This window comes from Pezoporus flaviventris, unplaced genomic scaffold, assembly GCF_033815535.1.
Source record: "Pezoporus flaviventris isolate CSIRO_AGI_PZ_B2104156 unplaced genomic scaffold, CSIRO_AGI_Pfla_v1 ptg000001l, whole genome shotgun sequence".
Taxonomy (NCBI): Eukaryota; Metazoa; Chordata; class Aves; order Psittaciformes; family Psittacidae; genus Pezoporus; species Pezoporus flaviventris.
In genome coordinates, this window is record NW_026892549.1 from 59269686 (window position 1) to 59289566 (window position 19881).

A 19881-nucleotide genomic window follows, 5' to 3' on the forward strand; every position below is an offset into this window, starting at 1 on the left:
GCTGTGTGGTGCCAAGGTGGGTACCTAGAGAGCAACTAAACCTTCATTAAGGGGGGAGGAAAGGGAAATGACCTAAATACATGCTCTGAGGTGAGGAAATGCAAGATTTAAAGATCCACAATGGAGCGAGACAGCCAGTGCTATAGTTTGGCCATCAATGCTTGTCCCACCTTATCAAAGACACAGAGAAATCAGGGATGGTCAGAAAGTAGCAGAACTATGAAGAAAAGGTGAGGAATTTCCCTCAAAAACAAGACACAACGAGGGGGATCTGATAACCATAGACAAGCAGGGGAGAAGCAGCAGATTGGAGAGGGCTCTTTTCCTGGTCTTGCAAGCAGCACAGTGCATGGGCTGTTATTAAAGGGCAGCGTAGTCAAGACTGATGCCAAGACACATGGGATGTCCGATGCATCACGGGACCAGAGACCTCACTGCAGCAGGGTTTTGCTCAAGAGAAGACCTGGAAAGGTGAGTTTGCATCTTCATGGGCTGAGCGGGGCTGCCCACACAATGGGATTGGGGGTTTTGGGGGGTTTATCCTTTACATTTCCTTGTGCCTTGGTGTAAATCTGTTCATTCTTCATGGTGCCCATCCCATCAGGCCTCCCACCAGCAGGGAGCCATCGGTTCTGTCCTGCCTGAGGAGGATTAGTTTGTGGCATCGGGGAGGGTTTCTGTGTCCTTTGCTGCTCCTCAGTTCTCCAAGTGCTCCAGGGAGGCTGTAGCATCATTGTGGGGGTGAAAACCTACAGGATTGCTTGTGAGTGTTCTATCTTGTTCATTTGGGGGCTCTACAGCACTGTTCTGTCATGCAGTGACTGTACACCTTTGTTGTCGCGAGGTTCTTGCACCGTGTTTAACCCCATCCACCCAGCACCAAAGTAGGAGGTGGGTACTTTGTGTTCTCCCATTCTGGATTTGAAATAGGAACTTGGAATATGGGAGAACTTGTTTTGGACTCCCCCTGGGTGTAAAGCTATTGGGAACCATCCGTCCCTTCCCTCCTTTGCTCTCTCAAAGGGGTGCGGGGTTTGATTTTGTGATGGGCATGGGTCCTCTCCCTGACAACCCTCCTGAGATCTGGCTTCTCCTGGAAGGTCCTGGTGCCAGGGATGGTGGAGCACATCTTTCATCCCCACATTTCTCACCTACCCCAAGTCCACCCCTCTGTACCACTGAAACACTCATCTGGTGACATTCACAGAAGCCTAAGGAGAAAAGGCAGTATCCTACTGCAAAGGAACAGGGGTCAGGAAAAGTTTTCGAAGGAAAGCTGTGGATTCCCATCAAGGGAGTGGGGGAAGAAAAAAAAACAACTTTTTTTCTTTTTTTCCTTTTTTTCTTTTTAATTATTAAAAAGCAATTCCTGTGCAGACCAGTCTCATTCTGTCATAAGGCCTTGCATAAGGGTGCATTTCCACCCTTGTCTGCAAAGGATTAGCCTTGATGGATGCTGGGAGCACCAGCTTAGGAAACCTCCAGAGCCCAGAAGACGCTTCCTCCATAGGTGCTGCCTGCTTATAGCCCTCATCCAGAATATTTCCTCATCAAATTTACTGTTCCTTACTTGTTCATTAACGCCCTATGGAAAGCCCAGGCTGGGGGGCAGCATGTCTGCATAAAACTCTTCTGAACTCATCCTTTTACCGCTTTTACTCTGTTCCTGCGGTGCATATGGAGCAGGGAAAGCAGGCCATGTGTTTTGTCCCTGGTAGGGCGTTCCACATAGCATCCCACCTGAGCGATGCCCCAAACCATCAGGGAACCATGGAATCATGTACATTGGAAAAGACGTTTAAGATCTTAAGTCCAACCATAGAGCACTGCCTGAGAGAGGGGAGCATGGCTGGTTCCTCCTGGTGAAACCACCAAATGTGCAGTAGGGAACCACAGGCTGACGCCAGGCAGTCGTTTATCTCACCTCATGTTCAGTAAAACCCTTAATTGGCCAATAAATGCAGCCACAACAACCACGCTCCACACGCAGCACCACTGCCAGCAATTAGCACGGATGTATTTGCATTCTGCCCCCGCTGATCTCCACCCCCCGACTTCCAGAGCTGGTTGGTTTTAAGCCAGGGAGACTCCCTGTGACTGCCAATGAGGGAATGGGAAGAGCTAAAGCAGAGGAAGGAAAATGGTGATGCTGTGCCATGGGGCAGGAGGGATGCAGAGTGGCAAAACCACCCAGCTAGAACTTTCCTGTTGCTCGAGGGATTAATGCTGGGCTCCTAGGGAACATAGCACACCTGGGGTGTTTGCTCAAGCCTGTGAAGAAATGGCTCAGCATTGGTGCTGCCAACACCGAGCACTGCTTGTTGTTCAGGTGTAGAGCATCTCCTCATCATCTTCTGCGGTAGAAAATGATCATTTAGTGTCATTTTGGTGCAGGCATTTTGGAGGATTAGTAGGCACCAAAGGCCAGGTCTTTCCATCTAATGAAGCAAGGGCTGGGATACCAAGCGGTCTTGGGCTGCCAAGGCCAGAGGGAAAGATGAGGTAGAGAGAAAAGCAAATGCCTGATACCCACTGGCAGCTGCCAAGATTGCGAGTCTGCAGCTGGATGGAGCAAGGGGGTCCCTGAATGCCAAAACACCTCATCCTGCAATGCTGGCAGCAACAATGGGCACACATCTTGAAACCCTACCTCTGCCTTGGGCCCTACAGGAGATGCTGCACCTCCTTTGCAGGCAAGAAGGAACCACTGGGAGCCTTTGGCTTCTATGCTGGATGAAGATGCCCATCAGCATCTTGGTGCAGGTCCCCAAGTGCTATGTGGGTGAAGGAGGGAAGAGCTGGGAGCCAGAGAGAGGTGTCAGAGCTGCAGATTGCTGTGGGAAAGGGAGGGGAAGCAGCCCCCACCCCAGTCCCGTGTCTACACTTCCCAATAAGCTCTTTGGGGGCATTCTGGACTGGAATGGTGGTGACTGAAGCAGAACAGGGCAATCCCCCCACGACAGCATCGGGGCTCACCAAAGGCTGCCAGAAATCACCCCGGATGGAAAAGCATCCCCAGTTGCTGCTGAGGAACATGGATTTGGGTACCCCCTTCCTTCCCTCCTCCTCTTCCCCACTAGAGATGCAGCATCTACGGCTCCCGCTCTGCAGATCCAACTGGTAATGGCCGGGCTGATTGACTGCAGATTTCCCTGTAACTGAGCTTAATTAGCAAGCTAATCAGGTCTGGAGATGGTTCCAATTTATTTAGTGGCTGATGGCTGCCACTAATCGTCCTGGCCGGTTAATACTGGCAGCACTGAGGTTTGTGCCAGGTGAACAAATACATCAGGATTTCACCCTTTCCAGCGCTCGGAGCTGGCAGTATTTGTCCAGTGAGTGCCTGAGCTCGGATGCAGGCAGGGTGGTACCCGCAGCATCCCTTCCCTGTGGGGTGAGGGCTGGTACAAGCACCATGCCCAGCTCAGACCGGCTCTGGCTCACCTGCAGGATGATGCCTGCAGGCAGGAAAAGGGGAGTGTCCTGCCCTTCGCATGCTGCAGAGTCACAGAGCACCCAAAATAGTCCTTATGGCTGGGACAAGGTGTCCAAAGGCAGTGTCGTCCATGGGTCATCTCGTTTGAAGCCTCTTGTAAGTTGCCCTTCTCAGTTCCCTCTGGCTGCACAAATGTGACAGGAAAGAGAAGTTTATTTTGCTTTAAATAAAAAAAAAAAATAAAAAAGGGGAAAATTTTCTGGATTTTTCTTTTCTCCTGGGATTACCAGGAAAGTGGCATTGGTGTTCCCTGGGTTTGCTGGAACATCCCTGGGCTGATGCTGGATGTCTCTTGAGCACAGCATTGGTGCTGTGGCAGAGCCTGCCTCTATCCCAAATGTTGGGGAGCCAGGGAAGCAGAGCTTGTTAATTAAAGCATGGTGAAATGTCCCTTCCCTTGGCTCCAGAAGTGCTGCCATTCTCTGGATGTGGGATGGGGACACACATCTGGGTGGCACCAAGCAAAGGAACGAGAGGAATGGAATTTCCACACGTTCATTTCCTGCCATAAAGAGGAACCAAAGGGAAGGGGATGCAGCATGAAAAGGGAGAGATGGCAAAACAGCTGGAGAAGGCACCTATGGCAAAACCCCACACTCAGCTAAAGCATCTCTTCCCCTAAAGCATCCATCCCTGAACTGAAGACCCTGTGGCCTGGAGATACCCACCTCCCTCCCCATCCCAAACCTTGATACCTGGCTCTGATCTTTAATGGTCCTCCTCATTTTAAGGGAAAAAAAAAAAAAAAGGAAAAAAGAGGGGGAAAAAAAGCCAAGAAAAGCCTTGCTTCTAATTTGAGCCTGTCTGGCTCTCGCTGCCGTCACCGCTGTTCACGCTGCCACCCTCCGGGTGATTCAAGGGCCCTTTAGTGCCAGGATTTGCTCCCTGTGCAGGCACTCAGGGACAATGATCTCCTCCCTCTGATAAGCCAGAAGGTGTCAGAGCATCGAGGGGCTGCAGACCCCCTCCAGACCGTGGTGAAGAGGGTTGACAATAGCAGTGTGGAATAGCCCACATGGAGCATCCTTCTCCGCATCCCACCCTGGGGGTTTCAGGTGATGGAGCTGGTCCGCGTCAGGCAGGGAGATGGGGAATCATGAACAGGATGAAGCCAGGAAGCTCCAATGCAGGCGGTGCTCGTGGCACTGGGGGAGCAGAGGCAGGCGGGCGGGTTTCATGGCTGTGGCTCTGAAAGCTCTTGCTGGAGAGGGCTATTAGAGGGAGTAATTGGGATCACCTTACTTTACAAATGTTACTTTGCAGAATGAGGCAGGAAGACAGATCGATCTCAACTATTATTCATTAAGGAAAGTCCTTTATAAATCCCAAATTAACAATTTCTCTTAGAGAGAGACTTCCCATTACCCTTCTTTCGCGGGAACTTATTGCTGCTTTGGAAATGGAGAAATATAAAAATAATTGGGGAGGGGAAGAAATAGCAGTTGTGGGCTTAGGAGCCAGGCATCTGCTTAAGAAAATACAGATGTGTGTCTTAAAAATGACCATTACCCTAATTCAGAAAGGCAATGTTTTTGATAGATGCCATTAGACCACGGCCATAATGACATTCATAAAAGCCCGAGTGGCTTCTTAGCAATGAGCAGGCTATTTGTAAATGTTCAGTGCTCGGTGGCGTATCTACAGGTTGTGAGGTTTGCAGAAGGTCTCCACTATCATCCATCCTGCCCGTGTGAAGAGATGAATGTGGTTAGGGGGAGAAAGCTGCTGTGACTGGTGCCAGTTGGACAGGGCTACTCTTTGCACTTGTCCTTGTGCGGTGTTTTGATTCTTTGGGATATGTTGCTGTATAGTGGGGGGGGGGGGCTCTTGGGGTTTGGGAGAGGAAGGGAGAAAGAACATCAGCCCAAATCCTCTTGATGTTTTGGGTGAAAAACACTAAGAAGATGTTGGGGTTTGGGTTTTAAAAGCTTGCAGACTCTTGGGTGCCTGTCCAGGGCCTTGAAAAGTGGCAAGAGGGTGACCTGGCAATTTTAATGCAGGGTTTTGAGGTGGGCTGTGTATAATTTCAGAGGGTACGTTACCCCTAGCTGCTAAATTTGGGATAATGGGACATGCCCTGAGGCTGCTTTGGGGATACCTGCGAGAGGGCTTTCGGTGAAGAGATGGTGCCGTAGCCCAAATGAATCATCTGGTTCACATTGAATCAAGGTTGCCAGTAAAGAAAAAGCAATCACTTAGTTTGTATAACTGTGCCCATGGCTTTTGGCTGTTCTAGGAATACCAGCAAGGGGCTTTTAGGGCCATAGTCATGTTTTCCCACATCCTTTCTGAGTTCAGATGCTTTTGCTGCAAGAACAGACCTCTTGAACAGGACTGCAAGCAGAAGGAAAGCAGTCATGATTTCTATTTACACTTGGGCAGATGTAGCTTTTGTCACCCCAGAGAGTATCAGGATATGTTACCTTCAGTAAATAAATAAATCACTGCTAATGCCCCTTTTGGGGAGGCCATTTCTGGGGTATTGGTACCTTCTAGAGTAGCTTGGGGATGTGAGGAGGGAAGAGCTGCAGGCACTTGGCAGCACATACTCACCCTGTGAGCTCCAGCTCCTCACTGCTGCTAACATGCTCCTAGAAAATTATAAATGGGAGTCCTCAGTTTGTCTTTTGCTCTGTTAATTAATAGGATTCGAGCATTAAAAGTGCTCCCTCGGAGTCGGCGATAGGCCCTTTGCCACTCATCCAGGCCCCTTGCCACTCATTCCGTCATCCTGGCAGGTCAGTGTAAACACCCTATGTTTTACTGCCATTCCCAGATTATTCCTCTGCCTTGTAATGATCTTCCCAGGGGATGGCAGGGGATTAATTCCAGGTGCCCGTTCCTCTGCAGATGGTGCCATGCCCCAGCACTGAGCAATGCAGAGCATCCCCTGCCACATGAGAACACCACCGATCCGAGGTCCCTTTACCCGCTGAGGAGAGCATGAAGCTGGGTCCGTGCTGCTCTTCCTCCACTCCTTTTGTAAGTGAAAGGGAGGAAGGACTGGCTCTGTCAGGATCCACTCTGGCACGCTCAGCACCACGGCAAGGGGATGAGGCTGTTTATTCGCAGGGGTTTTCTCCCTCCTTTGGTGGTTTGTAGGAGGACCATGAGCCTGCATGCTCCAAAGCAGGCAGCTTCGGGTTTGCCCGTACCAAAGAGAGGGAGAATTGTTTTGCTTGTAGCTAAAATACCCTTTCTGCAAGATGCACCTATATGACTTAATCTCCCCCCGGGGCTGGGCAATCAGTGCACCTGCAAGACAGGGAAAACACTGCGTTCTCCTTCGGGGCCGAGATGCTGGGAGCTAAAGCAGAGATTTAAAACCCAAGTGGCTCCAAAAACCCACAGTAAATAGCCTCCATCCATCCTTCCTCCATCAGGCCTGCTGGGAAGGCAGCCTTCCGCTTCTCCCCTTCCCAGGCTGAACCCTGGGGAAAGTTGGGCGAGTAAGTTTTCGGAGCTGGAGGGAGGGCGGCACAGATCGATTGGCGAGTTTAATAGGATCAGGTCAGTGTAATCCTGTTTTAGCCATTGTAATTCAGGCAGCCAAGGAGACCTCAAACTATAGGGGAAGGGGCTTTTAAAACCTCAGCGGTCCTGCCACAAAGCCAGAGGCTGGGGCTGGGACAAAAGCGGGAGAGAGGATGAAGTGGCTTGAAATAAATAGATTAAGGCTCTCTATGGGCCAGGCATAGCAGGAGGGAGAAAAGAGCAAGCAAGGGGCGGGCAAGCATCCCGCGGTGGCGGGAGGAGGGGGACGGGAAGGGACCTCGCACCCATGGGGGATGCAGGGTGGCTTGGCAGAGCATCAGCATCCCCTCCTGCATCCCCTCCTGCCCTGGGGCAGCCAGTTGCTGCACAGGGTGGGTTTCTGCCTGGGTTGGGGGCTGGAGTTTCTCCACCACCAGCACCACCGTGTGTGTTTCCGAAGGGTTGGGATAGGCAATCAATTTTTATGATGTAATTTATAATTCATACAGGTTGTCTTCGTACATATGGTGTTGCTTTTCTGTGTCAGGGTGCCGGGTGCTTTATGACAGTGACGGTGGGAATTTGCATTGGCGGCCGCTTACCGGCCTCATCGCTCTCCTCTTCGCCGATGAAGATTGATATGGCCCTGTGGAAGCATGTGCAGGGATGGGGGAGTGATCCTGCAGGACAGAGAGCCCCAAGGGGTGCATGTCTATTGCAGGGGGGTAACGTGCACCCGTTGGGAAATGGGGAAGATGCCCAGCCCTTGGGTAGGGGCTATTCCCAGCAGGGGGACAGATTCCCTCAGTCCTGTCTCCAGATACTAGGGGTGGCCCCACTCAAGGGGGTGCTTGGAAGGGAGACCCCCTCTATCACAGAGGGTAACCCCGACGGAGGGGTTATTTGTGCCCTCCACCCAGGCACAAAGGAGTCCTTGTCGGTGCATGCCTCGGGGCAACAGGGGCAGATAAAAGGCACTAAAGTGAGCCTGCCCAGTCCCAGCTGAAATCATTAAACCAATTAAATCAATACAAATAAAAACAAGGCAGAAGCTGCTCCGTCCCTTCTTGGGAAGTAGGAGTCGTCCCTCATCCCCTGCTCTGGCATGCACTGACTTCATCTGGTCTCTGTGGCAGCCCCGGCATGCGGTGAGTTTGCTGGGTCGCTGCAGTGAGGGGATAAGGCATTGGGGGGATGTATTTAAAACCATGATGTCTTATTTAAGAGGGAGGCAGCAAGCTCCTTGCTTGGCCTGAGAGGGGTTGTCCCCTCCGGGCACATCCCAGCGCTGCTGAGCAGAAGTGCCTTAAAGGTTATATGTGTGTATATATAAAATATCTCTATAAATGTCTATGTTATATGTGTATATATAAAAGGGGTTCTCCTAAGGCAGGCTGGAGGCGAGGAGCGGGCAGCTTCCCTTCCTCTCCCACTTTGGGCTGCCGCAAAGCGGGCCGGCATTTCTGCTGCGCTCCCTGAGCAGTGCAATTATTTGATCTGCAGATGTAAGAGGAATTTATTGTAACAACAAATATAGTGATGTCAAAACCCAACCTTGGATTAAAGCCGGCAGCCAAAGGGGAAGTGTATTAATTTCAAACAGCATCAGAGGCCAGTGCCTATTAGGACGAGCTATTCTTCAGACCCCCCCATCAGGATTAATCATTGGGAGTTAATTTGAAGCTCAGACAAGTTGCTGTTAATTTAGTGCAGGGAGGACGGGATGGAATAAAAAGCTGAGGTGCTGGCCGGGCCTCCTGGGTCTCATTAATCAGCGAGCTGAGACGGCCTGGCTTGATTACAATTTGCAAAAAAATTCATTAGAGCCCGGGCGATTGACAATTTTTCTCTCTGCCTCTGATCTGACTCATTAGGCAGCCAAATGAAAGCCATGATGATGGTGATGATGACAGCTATCAACCCCCTCGCTTGTTTATCTCCTTCTCCTCCGGCCCGGGGGCTCCCCCCTTCCAGCCCCAAAGCCCCGTTCCTGTGTACGGGGGGGTGGGGATTGCAATGGGGGACCCCAGCTCGCGGAGCAAATAACTTTCCCGTGCCTAGGGCAGATGTAGAGGGAGGGATGCCCCGCGGTGGGGTTGGATGGGGGGACACGGGGGTGAGGAGCAGCTGCTCCTCCCTAAAATACGACACCCCACATAGCCCAGTGGGGGGGTACAGCCGGGCTGCCGTCTGCCCTAGCCGGTTCCGGGGTAGTTGCGCTTCCCACGAGCATCCCGTTTACACCAAAAGCAAAGCCAAATACGTTAACGTACTTAATAATCACGAAAGGAAAGCGAGATCCGAAGAGGAGCAGCCCTGGGAAAACCCGTCAGGAAAGGACTGCGGCGGGGGGGGGTCGGGTGGCATCAAGCGTGTCCCGGCTCCCCGCTCACTCCCGAGCAGAAACGAATCCGAAAATTATCTTTATTATTATCATTATTATTAATAACATCTTTTCAAACGAACCAAAGGAGCAGGGTTTGGTTTCGGGGGCAGCGGCTGGTGGGAGAGGGGACCCCCCCCCCCCCCAGCTCCAACCCCCCGGAGCCGCCTCCAGCCCCTCCGAACCCGGCCCCGCAAAATAATAGTGATAATAATAACGATAATAATACTAATAAATAGATGATGAAGCTCAAGGGCTGTAACTGATGTGACCACCGCCGAACCTCGGTGTACCCGCCGCAGCGTGCCCCGCGAGCCTCACCGTTACCTCTGGAGCGAATCGCTCCCTTGGTTGCCCCCATCCCTCTAGTTTAATTTCAGGGCTCTTCCCCGCACCCCGTTTTCCTCGGAAATTAATGCTTTTGCATCCCAAATAGCCGCCGCCAAGGAACGGTTTCACCGGCACTGGATGTGTAAAACGGGCGAGAAAACGGGATTAAAAGGATGCAAAGGGGGGAAACGGGGGGACACAAGTGGGACTCCCCCATCACCGCTCCCGGGCCGCAGCGTCCCGACCCCGTTAAAGGGGGGTATGTGTGACCGTGGGGCAACACCAGCGGCTGCACCCCCAAAACATGGAGATAGGGGATGCCGGGGGGGGGGGGGATATGGGGAGTGCTCCTGCCTCCTCCCCATTTATCTGCACAAAAAGCTTTTTTTCCCCTGTTTTCATACACGCCCCCAGAAGAAAAGGAAACTTTTTTCCCCATTTCTCCCCTCCCCGACAATAAATGTGGCTTCGCTATAATAAGGCGAGAGGAGCATCGGTCCGCTCTGGCAGCGCAGGAGGGGGAAAGAAAATCAGCTCCACGGCAGCTCGTGGACAGAACAACCGGGGGATGGAGGGCTTCTTTTTTGTCTCTTTTGTTTCTTTGTCAGTTTTTATTCACAAGACTTAGTTTGCTTTTAAATTTCATAACTTATAAGGAAATAAGCTACATTGAAATAAATTAAACACAATAGAGAAGATCGTGCTATTTTTCTCCCACCCCCCCCGCCCTCCCCTCTTTCTCTCTCTTGTTAAACATGGCTTAGTAGAAGAGGCAAACCAAATCGACAGAAAGCCAGGCAAAAAATAGATTTAAAAACCCGTCCCCCAGTGCCTGCCACTGAGCCCTCGGCCATCAAATCAAACAATAAAAAAAAAGGCATGAAATGAAACTCTTGGTTCTCTTTCGGTTTTGTTCTCTCGTCTTTGTTTGTTTTGGGTTATTTTTACCTTTCTCCCCCGGTAAGAAACAGAACCCCCAAAGAGTGGCTAAAGGCAGGTTTCGCTGGGGATATCGCTGCCGATGAGGAGGGGGGGAGCACGCTGCTGGATCCGGCGCCGACACCGCGTCTGTGGTCCCCATCGCGGCCAAGACAGCAACGGGGCAGCGTGCTAATAAATATGTGCGTGTCTCTTCCCAGGGTTTGATATTCCTGCTCCGGACCAATGCAGCTCCCAAGCCTCTGCCTTCTCAGACTCTGCTTGACTCTGTAAGTTTGGCTTTAAAGTTCGGTCGTGGTGGGGATTTGCAGCGCGGTCGCGTGGGATTTCGTCTCGTTGGTTGTCGGCTGCTTTAGGGGTTGTGTTTGTGGTTATTTTTCTGCTGCTGCTTTTTGTCTTATTTTTCTTTCTTTCTTTTTTTTTCTTTTTTTTCGGGTGGGTTGTTTTGAAACCCCGATTTTTGGAAAGTTTTCCCTCAAAAACTTGTGACTCTGAAGCAGCGCAGGGAGAGATCAGGGTCGGGCTTGCTCCAGCTGCTGGTGCTGACTCCTGATCGCAAACCTACTGACGTGCACCGGGATGGGGACCACGATCTTAGGGTTTCGGGAGGGCTCCCCTGTCTTGGAGTTGGCGTTGCCCGCCTTGACCCGTTTCCATTTAGCCCGTCTGTTCTGGAACCAGATTTTCACCTGCACCTCGCTGAGTTTGAGGGCGTGAGCGATCTGGGACCTCTCCGTCAGGGACAAGTACTTTTTGCAGTGAAACTCCTTCTCCAGCTCCAGCAGCTGCTCGCTGGTGAAGGCTGTCCGCCTCCGCCGGTTTTTGCCCGTGGATGTGGTGTTGGTGGAATTGGGGGGGTTTTGGGGGTTTTCCTCCAGCGCGTTGCCAGAGTCCTCTTCCTTGTGAGCCGCCTGGCCGGGGATGTTGTCGTCCGAGCTATAGTCTAGATCGCTGTCCATGGAGAAACTTTCCTCCTTGCCTTTCGCATCCTCTTCTGCTTTGGGGTCCTCCTTCCCCTGGCCCCGGAGAGCCCCGGCTGAAAGCGAAGCAGAGGCCTTTCGTTAGTATTCAGTACCCTCTGTCCCATGGCCACCGTGCTCCCCGGGCCACAGGTCCAGCAATCGCCCTAAAATTTTTCACTTTGCGTTTCTTTTTTTTGCGGCATTCGGATGGATTTATTTGATTTCTGTTATTTCAAGCGGCTGGGACTTGAAACCTTCCTTCTCCCCCTCCTCGGCCTTGCGGCCAGCGGACCCCCGCCACCAGTCCTGCTTCCCCCCAAGGGTGTCCCCCGTCTCTGGAGCTGCCCCATGCCACGACCCCCTCCCAGCCAGCCCCGCCGGCGTATGCTGCGCGGAGAGGACGGCGAGACCCCGATCCCCCCCCTCTCTTGCCCCGCCGGTGCCGGCGCTCACTCACCGAGGGAGGCCTGGACGGCGTCGGCGGCGGGGAATGGCAGGAGGGCTCCGTCCTTCCCCAGGAAGGCTTTGCCATCGTCGCCGCCGCCGTCCGGGGGGATCCCCTCGGCTTTATCGAAGTTCCCCGGGGGTGCGAACTTCCTGGCGGCCTCTTGGTGCTGGGGGGAGGCGGGGAAGGTGCCGGGCAGCGTGGCCATGAGGGTGGAGGTGAGGGCCATGCCCTGGGCCAGGCTGGAGCAGAAACCCGTGGGCAGGCTGGGGAGCTGGTGGTGGTGGGGATGCGCGGGGGGCAGCGCCGGCTGGAGTGCGCCCTGCGGTAGCGCCGGGGGCGGCGGGGGGGGCGGCGGCAGCACCACGGGCCGGTAGGGCATGAACATGGGGTAGCCGGTGTAGACGAAGTGGCCGGGGGCGGGCGGCGGGGGGCTGCCGATGAGCGAGTCGATGCTGAAGGCCGTGCTGCTTCCCAGCGGGCGCTGCATCATCATCAGCGAGGGCTGGAAAGCCGCGCTCATGCCGGAGCGGCGGCGGGAGCGACCTCCTTCCTCCTCCTCCTCCTCCTCCTGCTGCCGCCGCCGCTGCTGCTGCTCCTCCTCGGGGCCGCGCTCACGCGTGGGGCAGCGCCCGGGCAGCGCCGGGGCGGAGCGGGGCCGCCGCCCGCCGCCGCCGCCCGCACATCGGGGCTGGCCCCCGCCCGCCGCCGCGTGCGCCCCCGCGGAGCCCGCCCGCCGCCGCCGCCACCGCGCCGCTCTGCCCGCCCGCGCTCCCCTGCGCCCATTCACATTTTGCCCGGCTGGGAACCCTGCCCGCCCCACGTGGCAGCCGCCGCCGCCTGCCATTGGGCGGGAGGGCGGAGAGGCGGGGCGTAAGGAGGCGGACACGCCCCTAGCACCTCCTCTGTTCACACCCCCCTCCCCACGGCGCAGCAGCATCACGGCCGCTGGACGGGGCGGTCCACGCGTGAGCGGCCGCGGGCACACCGGGAGCCCGCGGTGCCGTCGGGGCCGCAGTGGGGTCCCCCCTGCTCCCCCGGGGCGTGTGACATTCATGCCCATCGGACACACCGATTTGATGCCTCCAAAAGCATTGAAAACCCCCTTTTTATTTTATTTTTGACAAAACCCCCTATTTTATTCATGCTTTTCTCTCCCTTCCCCCCCCCCCTTTTTTTTTTTCCCCTTTAAAAGCCCCCAAATAGGCTCCATGTGGTTCTGGGTAAAGTCAGCCCCTTGGCTTGGCTTTGAAATTGCTTCTGCAATTATGTAAAAGAGCCATTCAGCAACACGGCGGAATTAAAAGCGATGGAGGGCTGCTCCCTTTTCTCCGGCGAGCCTCTCATGTTGGCCGGCTCAAAGCCTTTTCCAACACGATGTCTTTGGAGAGGACAAAAGCTGGGACAAAAAAAAAAGGGGGAGGTGGGGGGGGAAGGAAAAAAATAAAAGCCCCTAAACTTGTAAATTGAACGTCAAGGGAACTTTACACCATTTCAAAGGCCATAAATAATGATAAAGGGACCAGGCGAAGAGGCAAACCCAGGCAATTAATGGAGGTTCCCAAGGAAAGATCAAGTGGTTTGGAAAATAAAATTAAATGCAAAAAGAGAGAGGAGAAGGGGGGGGGGGAGAAGAGGGGGTTTGGAGCTGGCTGGAGTTGGGATCCCTCCTGCCTTTGGGAAGTTGAAGCCTTCCCGGGACAATGGTGCTGACTGCGCCTCTGGGCTTAGTTTGGAAGGCTTTTGGGCACAAACCGCGACTCCAAGTGGTTTCTGGCTGAGGGGGGTATCCCCCTGAAGCAAGGGGCAGCGGCAGATCCTGTTCCTGCCTGGTTGGGAAGCTCCTAATGGCCCAGTGCTCGTTTCTGGTTAATTGATGCTCATGTTTTTCCAGAGTAGGATGGCAGATGTGAGGCTGGGGGGCTGCATACCCCATGAGGAAGGTGACACCTCCCAGCAGCTAAGGATAGGGACAGCCACACTCTGTCCCCCAAATCCCACCCTCCATGCCCCGCAAACCCCATGGGGCACATGGGGACAAGGCAAGGGGTGAGGGTGGTCCCTCCAGCATTGGCTGCATGGCCCAAGGAACACCCCCTTTCAAAGCAGCAGAGGCTTTACCCACCCAAAACATGCCAGCTGGGTTTTGTCTCGGCGGGGGGGGGGAGGTTTATCACAACCTCCCACCCAGCCCTCATCAAGTCCCATTTGCAGCCCCCCCCCCCGCCCCCCAAACCCATTCCCACCACTGAAGCCTGGTGGTGTCCCCAAAAAGGGGAGCTGCCCCCCACCCTACCCCTGGATATCTGGGTCAGTTTATCCATTTCCAGCCAACATCTGAAACCGTTCTTTTCTTGGCAGAAACGATTAGTGAGGGGGTTATTGCTTTTGGCCCTCGGAGCAGTTTCACCAGCCGGTCCTGCATCTGAGTCCCCATTCCTGGCTTAACGCAGCTTTTGGGGGTACCAAACCCACTGGTCACCCAAGGACTGGATTTAGGGGTTTTCCCCTCCCCAACACTGCGTTTCTGCTGGAGAAACGCTTTTTCCTGGCGATGTGGCAGAGACAGGGTTGGCGTCCACGGATGCAGCTGCTGCTGGGGATGTGTGTGCACACACACACTTTTGGGGCCCATCTCTGACTTCAAGGGACTGGGAAAAGTTTACTTATACAGCTCATTTCCATATGTCCCGGCTCCGTCTCGCGGAGGCCACCATATGTGCAGTGATGTAGTGCTGGGGATTTCTCCCAGCGCTGCACTGGCAAGACTTCGCTCTCCCCTGTAGATGCTTCATAGCCACACGTGTGGTTGTTTCTATCTGATATTTATTCCCTTCCACCCCTTCCCTGTGATCCAGCAGCAGGCATCCTCCGATCACAGCTCCTCTTTTGCCTCCCACCATGGTGGATGGAGGTGAGTTAAACCCTCCAGCCCCCCAGATCAGCAGCATCCCCACTCCTTCCAAATCCAACCGGAGCAGGCTGGAAATCCTTGCCGACAAGCAAAGCTTTCGTTTCAATAGAAAAGCGAGGAGGGGGGAAACAAAAATCATCTCTCTTCAGGAAACTGCCTTTGGTTGCGGGAAGGGGAGATAATTAGGCATGGTAATGTGGCAGGGCATGGAAATGTGTACCAACACCCAGCTCCTGCAGCTGTTTTTATTGTCGGCCCTCTTCAAAATTTGCCCACAAACAAGTGCCTTTGCAAGACGGGAGCATTATTGCAGGCGAGAATGGGCTTTTTGTTCGGCACATAATTAGCTGATTTTTCTCCCGGAGAAAAACGTCGGCGATCTCCTGATTGTCGCGGCGTGATTGTGCCTGGGAAGTGTAACAGGCGGGAGGGAGGTGAAGGGCAAACAGGGGAGCCCCCCCCTCGTGCCCCATGGAGGGACCCCTGCCGCGGCTGGGACATGGGAAGAGCCTTTCCCAGCAGGTCTAACTCTGATTATATGGTAGAAATCAGCACTTTGGAGGGTCATGCTTGGTTGGGAGGTGGGGGAAGTCCCCTGACTGGGCCGCACATGGGTGCAGACCTGGTTCTTCACGGGCGCAGCTTGAAACATGGTACCAAACGCTGCTTGGGGAGGCTCATGCATCACCAAATAGGGGCTGCTGAAGAGCAGGTGGCTCCTGGCGGATTCCTCCCCAAAATAACCTTCCCAGAAAAGGAGCATCAGATACGTGAATTAGGCAGGTTTTGGTGGGGATGTGCTAGAGAGATTGTCCCCCAGATCCGTGTAGGGAGGGAGATACAGCTCTTTGAAGGGAAGAGAAACAGGGGAGCCAGGAAGCAAGAATAAAACCTGGAGGTTCTTGAGCCAGGTGCAAGTCTATGGGGTGGCAGAGGTCAAGAGCATCCCTTTCACCTACCTGGGGGCTGATTGGCTGCTTCTGGCCCTTTGGGCACCTCCAGCCTGTTTGCAGGGAGCTGTGCTGTGGGTTTCCACGTGGGATACAGGGGCTCATATCCATCCTCCCACCGGGTATTTGGGGGTGTACCACTTGGAGCAGGGTCCACTCTGCTGCTGGGCCATTGAGGAGGGGTTGGGAGATGAATGAGGTTTATTTTGTAAAGGATGATAAACCAAATGACTTTATCAGAGGCAAAACTCAGGTTTATGGAGATCCTGGCAAGCTCGTTCTTGGAAGACACTATGCCTTCGCATGGGGAACGTCACCAAAAGCATCTCGCCCCACTGTGCCTTTATGTTTTTAAAGTGACTTTTCTAGGGAGGGGGTATGTAAGAGGGGAGACTGTTAGCAAAACTACTCTTTCCCCCGCAATCAGTGTGTACTTAATGCTGCAGGGATTAGGTGTGAGCCCTGAACACTAAAATAAGGGGTGCAGCCGGGGCTCTCCATCCTCTACCTGCGTCACCCCTGCAGCGGGGAGGCTGTTCTGTGCGTGGCCGTGGGTTTATTTCAGTGTGTTGGGGCTTGCAGGAGCTGGGAATAAGCGGGATGGGGATTGGGGAAGGAAGATTTGGCCACTGGCAAAGGTTGAGCGCCGAGGGGTGCGAACCACAGCCCCGGGAAAGCCTCTGCCGCCTCCCCCTTCGGATTCCAAGCACGGAAAGAGAAAAACCAAAACAAACCGATCCCCCCCCCCCCCAGCCTCCATCATTGGTCGCTTAATCCCATTAACTGCTTCCCGTGTTCCCGTTTGAACTGGGAGCGCGGCCCCGCGGGGAGCTGGGACTGCCCCCCCCCCCCCCCCCGTCGCTCCTAAGGGGGGGATCTCTTCCCCGCACTGTTGATGTGCTACGCGGGTTTGTTGGTTTAATTCTTTTTCATCTGTTTTGTTGTATTTCCCCCTGTTTGTGGGGTTTGTCTCTTTCGTTTTTTTGGGAACAAACTCGAAGGTTCTCGGGATTTTCGGGATGGGAAAAATAGGCTAAAAGGGTAAAAATAACGCCGTGCAGGTTAAAGAAAAGACATTTGGCTTTAGTAATCCCGACTCCTACCCCGAAATTCGTTCGGATGAGGGGAAAATGGGCGATTTTTCTATTTATATATTCCCCCCCCCTTTTAATTGATATGTACTTAAATAACCCGAGTCCAAATATTTTAAGAAGACCAAAGGAGACGCTGAACAAACCGCATCGCTGCGGAGAGATTCTCTCTAGCGGTGGAAAAGCCACACGCACTCCCAGGCACGGTTTTCCCGGGAAGATCGTGGAGAAATCCGGCAGTTTAAAAAAATCCCGACTAAAAGTCTCAAATATTCCCAGGTCAGAGGGGCACCGTCTCATTAAAACCAGCGCGGTCCTGAAACTGCACTGCAGACATTAAAGTGCAGTATTTTTCAATTAGAGCTGACGAATTCAATCAAAATTCCATAGATTAGGATGAAATGAGGCATGGGTCATTTACAGGGGAATTTAATTGCAGAGCCATTAGACAAATAGTATATTTGCCATTCTCACATTATCCATCATTTTAGACATCAATAGAAGGAACAGCATCTTTACTAATACAGCAGCACTTCCCAATCTCTGCCTGTAAACACTCCCTTTCCCCATAGCTCCTGATTATATCTGATTTCATTTAAAGCCATGGGGGATTATAAATGTTCCTGCAATCAGGTTCATTAGGACTACGAGAGGGGAGAAAAAAAAAGAGAAGGCGAAATCTCATTTCGGGTTGGGATTGCTTTGCGGATCACCCGCCTCAGCGCAGCCTGCGCGCTGCCTCGCTCTGCTTCGGAAAATAAAACCATCATAAAATCAAATGCGGTTTCATTACCGGGGACACCACTTCGGGGCTTGATTACCACCCTGATGAGCCCCTTTTGCAGCCGTTGAGAAGGTGGTGGGGAGCAAGCAATTCTCATAGGGATAACATTCCCCCCCCCCCCCCTTCAAAACAGCCCACTACTTCATCCCGCAGCCGCCCCGGGGGTTCCGGCTGCGGCTTCGGAGGGAGCCTGGGTCGGAAAACACCCGACTGGCTGGAAAAGCCTCTTTTTTTTTGGGGGTGTGGGGGTGTGTGTGTGTGTATCCTTAGTTCTCCCCATCCCCGGCTGTTTAACCAGCAAACAGAGACGTGTGTGCATCAGGGCGGGTAATTCCTATTATTTGGAGCTTATTTTGCAGCCGCTGCCGGCCGGGACCATCGGTGGTTTTATTGCTGCAGGGTGGAAAACCGAGACAGACCAGCCCCGCCACAAGGAAAAGGCGAGGAGCGAAGGTCTCTGACATTTTTTTCCTTAATAGCAGCTTAATATTAACCGCCTTTCATAAAACACGCGCATCCGGATAGACTTACAGAAGAAAAAAAAGCCCAGAAACCCCTTCATTTCACCCAAATGTATGGTGTGTTCGCTGCCTCAGTAATTTAATTGGAATGAAACGTGAAAAATGTGTCATTTTGGGGAAGAATTTATGCATCGCTTCCTGGAAATCTCATTGTCTTAACTAGCAGCCTACTGTGTTCTGTTTAGCAGGCATAATCGCATTTTTATGTGTCTCCGTATTATAAGTTAATGTGACCTCCCGTCTTTAGCTGCTGGAATAAAAAAGGAAAAGAGAATGGAAATGATCCATTCCCATAACATCTGCATCAAAACAAGGTGCCGGCAGGAGGAAAAAAACCCTGACATATATATATGTTCGTGTGTGTATATATATGTACACACATATGTATGTGTGTATATACCCACCCGCTCTTTTGCCCGCCTGCCAAACTTAGCAGCCCCAGTTGAGCCGCGCGGCCACCGGCAGAATGGCTTAAACCGTGGTGGGGGGAAACCCCAAGCCCATCAAATTTATAGATTTTTTACTTTTTTTCCTCCCTTTCCCCCCCTTTTTCCCCTTTTCCGATGTTCCCCCGGCTCCGTGCGGAGCCTCCGCAGCCCGCGGTACCGGCGGCTCCCGCCCCCGACGGCAGCGGCCGAGACCAGGGCGCCCCCTGCTGGCCTCGGGGCGCCGCGCAGGCAGCGGGGGGGTGGGTGGGTGGGGAGCAGCCCAGCTCGTCCGTGGTGTTTACCACTCTCCTTCCCTTCCCTTCCCTTCCCTTCCCTTCCCTTCCCTTCCCTTCCCTTCCCTTCCCTTCCCTTCCCTTCCCTTCCCTTCCCTTCCCCTTCCCCTTCCCGCTACTTTTCCATCCTTCCCTACACCCCTGCCACCCTTCTGCCCGCGGCAAGGAGTCTTTTCCTCCTCCCCCCCCCCCCCCCCCGCCATCCCTACACCCCTTTGATGTCCATTTTTTTCCTCCATGGGTAGCTGCAGGTGTAGAACTGAGGCCATGGATTTGGGGGGAAGATGGGATCGCCTGGTGGGACTCTATCTCCATGCAAGCTTGCCCAATACGGATGTAAAACATGTCATTCTTCTCTACTCGGGGGCTACACTAAAGATGAAAGGCTCATTAGAAGCACCAACATTTAGATTTGGCTGGTTCAGCCACACAATGACTCAGCCAGGATGTGTTTTCCCTTAATCCCTTTCAGTTCTACCCCCACTGAAACAAACCATGAAGTAAAGGAGCCACTGAAGTCATGAAGTGCCAGGTCTCAATGTGTCATGGGGCTTTGCCATGGGGCATTCCTGTGTGGGAGAGGCACCAAAGATGGGGAACACAGGGGAACTTGGCGGCGTCTGTACACAGCATAAAGAGTGAGGGAAGCTGCAGAAGCAGCAGGTGGAAGCTGGGAAGGAGGAGAATTTCCTTTCCCTCCCCATTTGGGCACTCCCTGCTCCATGAACACTGGCTCAGGGATGCTGCCAGCGTGCTGTGCATCGCCTGTATAACCCATCATAGCACTGGGTGCTGGTGCACAGCCCAAATGTGCAAAAAGGCTGATTTATTTATGTGTACTCCTATTTAAATAGCGAGTGTAATTAAGCCA

At 53.3% G+C, this 19881-nt stretch overlaps 1 protein-coding gene across 1 annotated transcript; it reads right to left on the bottom strand.

Moving 5' to 3' along the window:
- Nucleotides 1-10998: 10998 nt before the first annotated feature.
- On the bottom strand, nt 10999-12691 carry GBX2 (gastrulation brain homeobox 2). The gene is made up of 2 exons (XM_061452182.1): nt 12042-12691; nt 10999-11658 (listed from the first exon to the last, which is right to left on the bottom strand). Exons 1-2 carry the CDS (start codon nt 12550-12552, stop codon nt 11135-11137), a joined length of 1035 nt encoding a protein of 344 aa, XP_061308166.1. The 5' UTR covers nt 12553-12691; the 3' UTR covers nt 10999-11134.
- Between the last annotated feature and the right edge of the window lie 7190 nt (nt 12692-19881).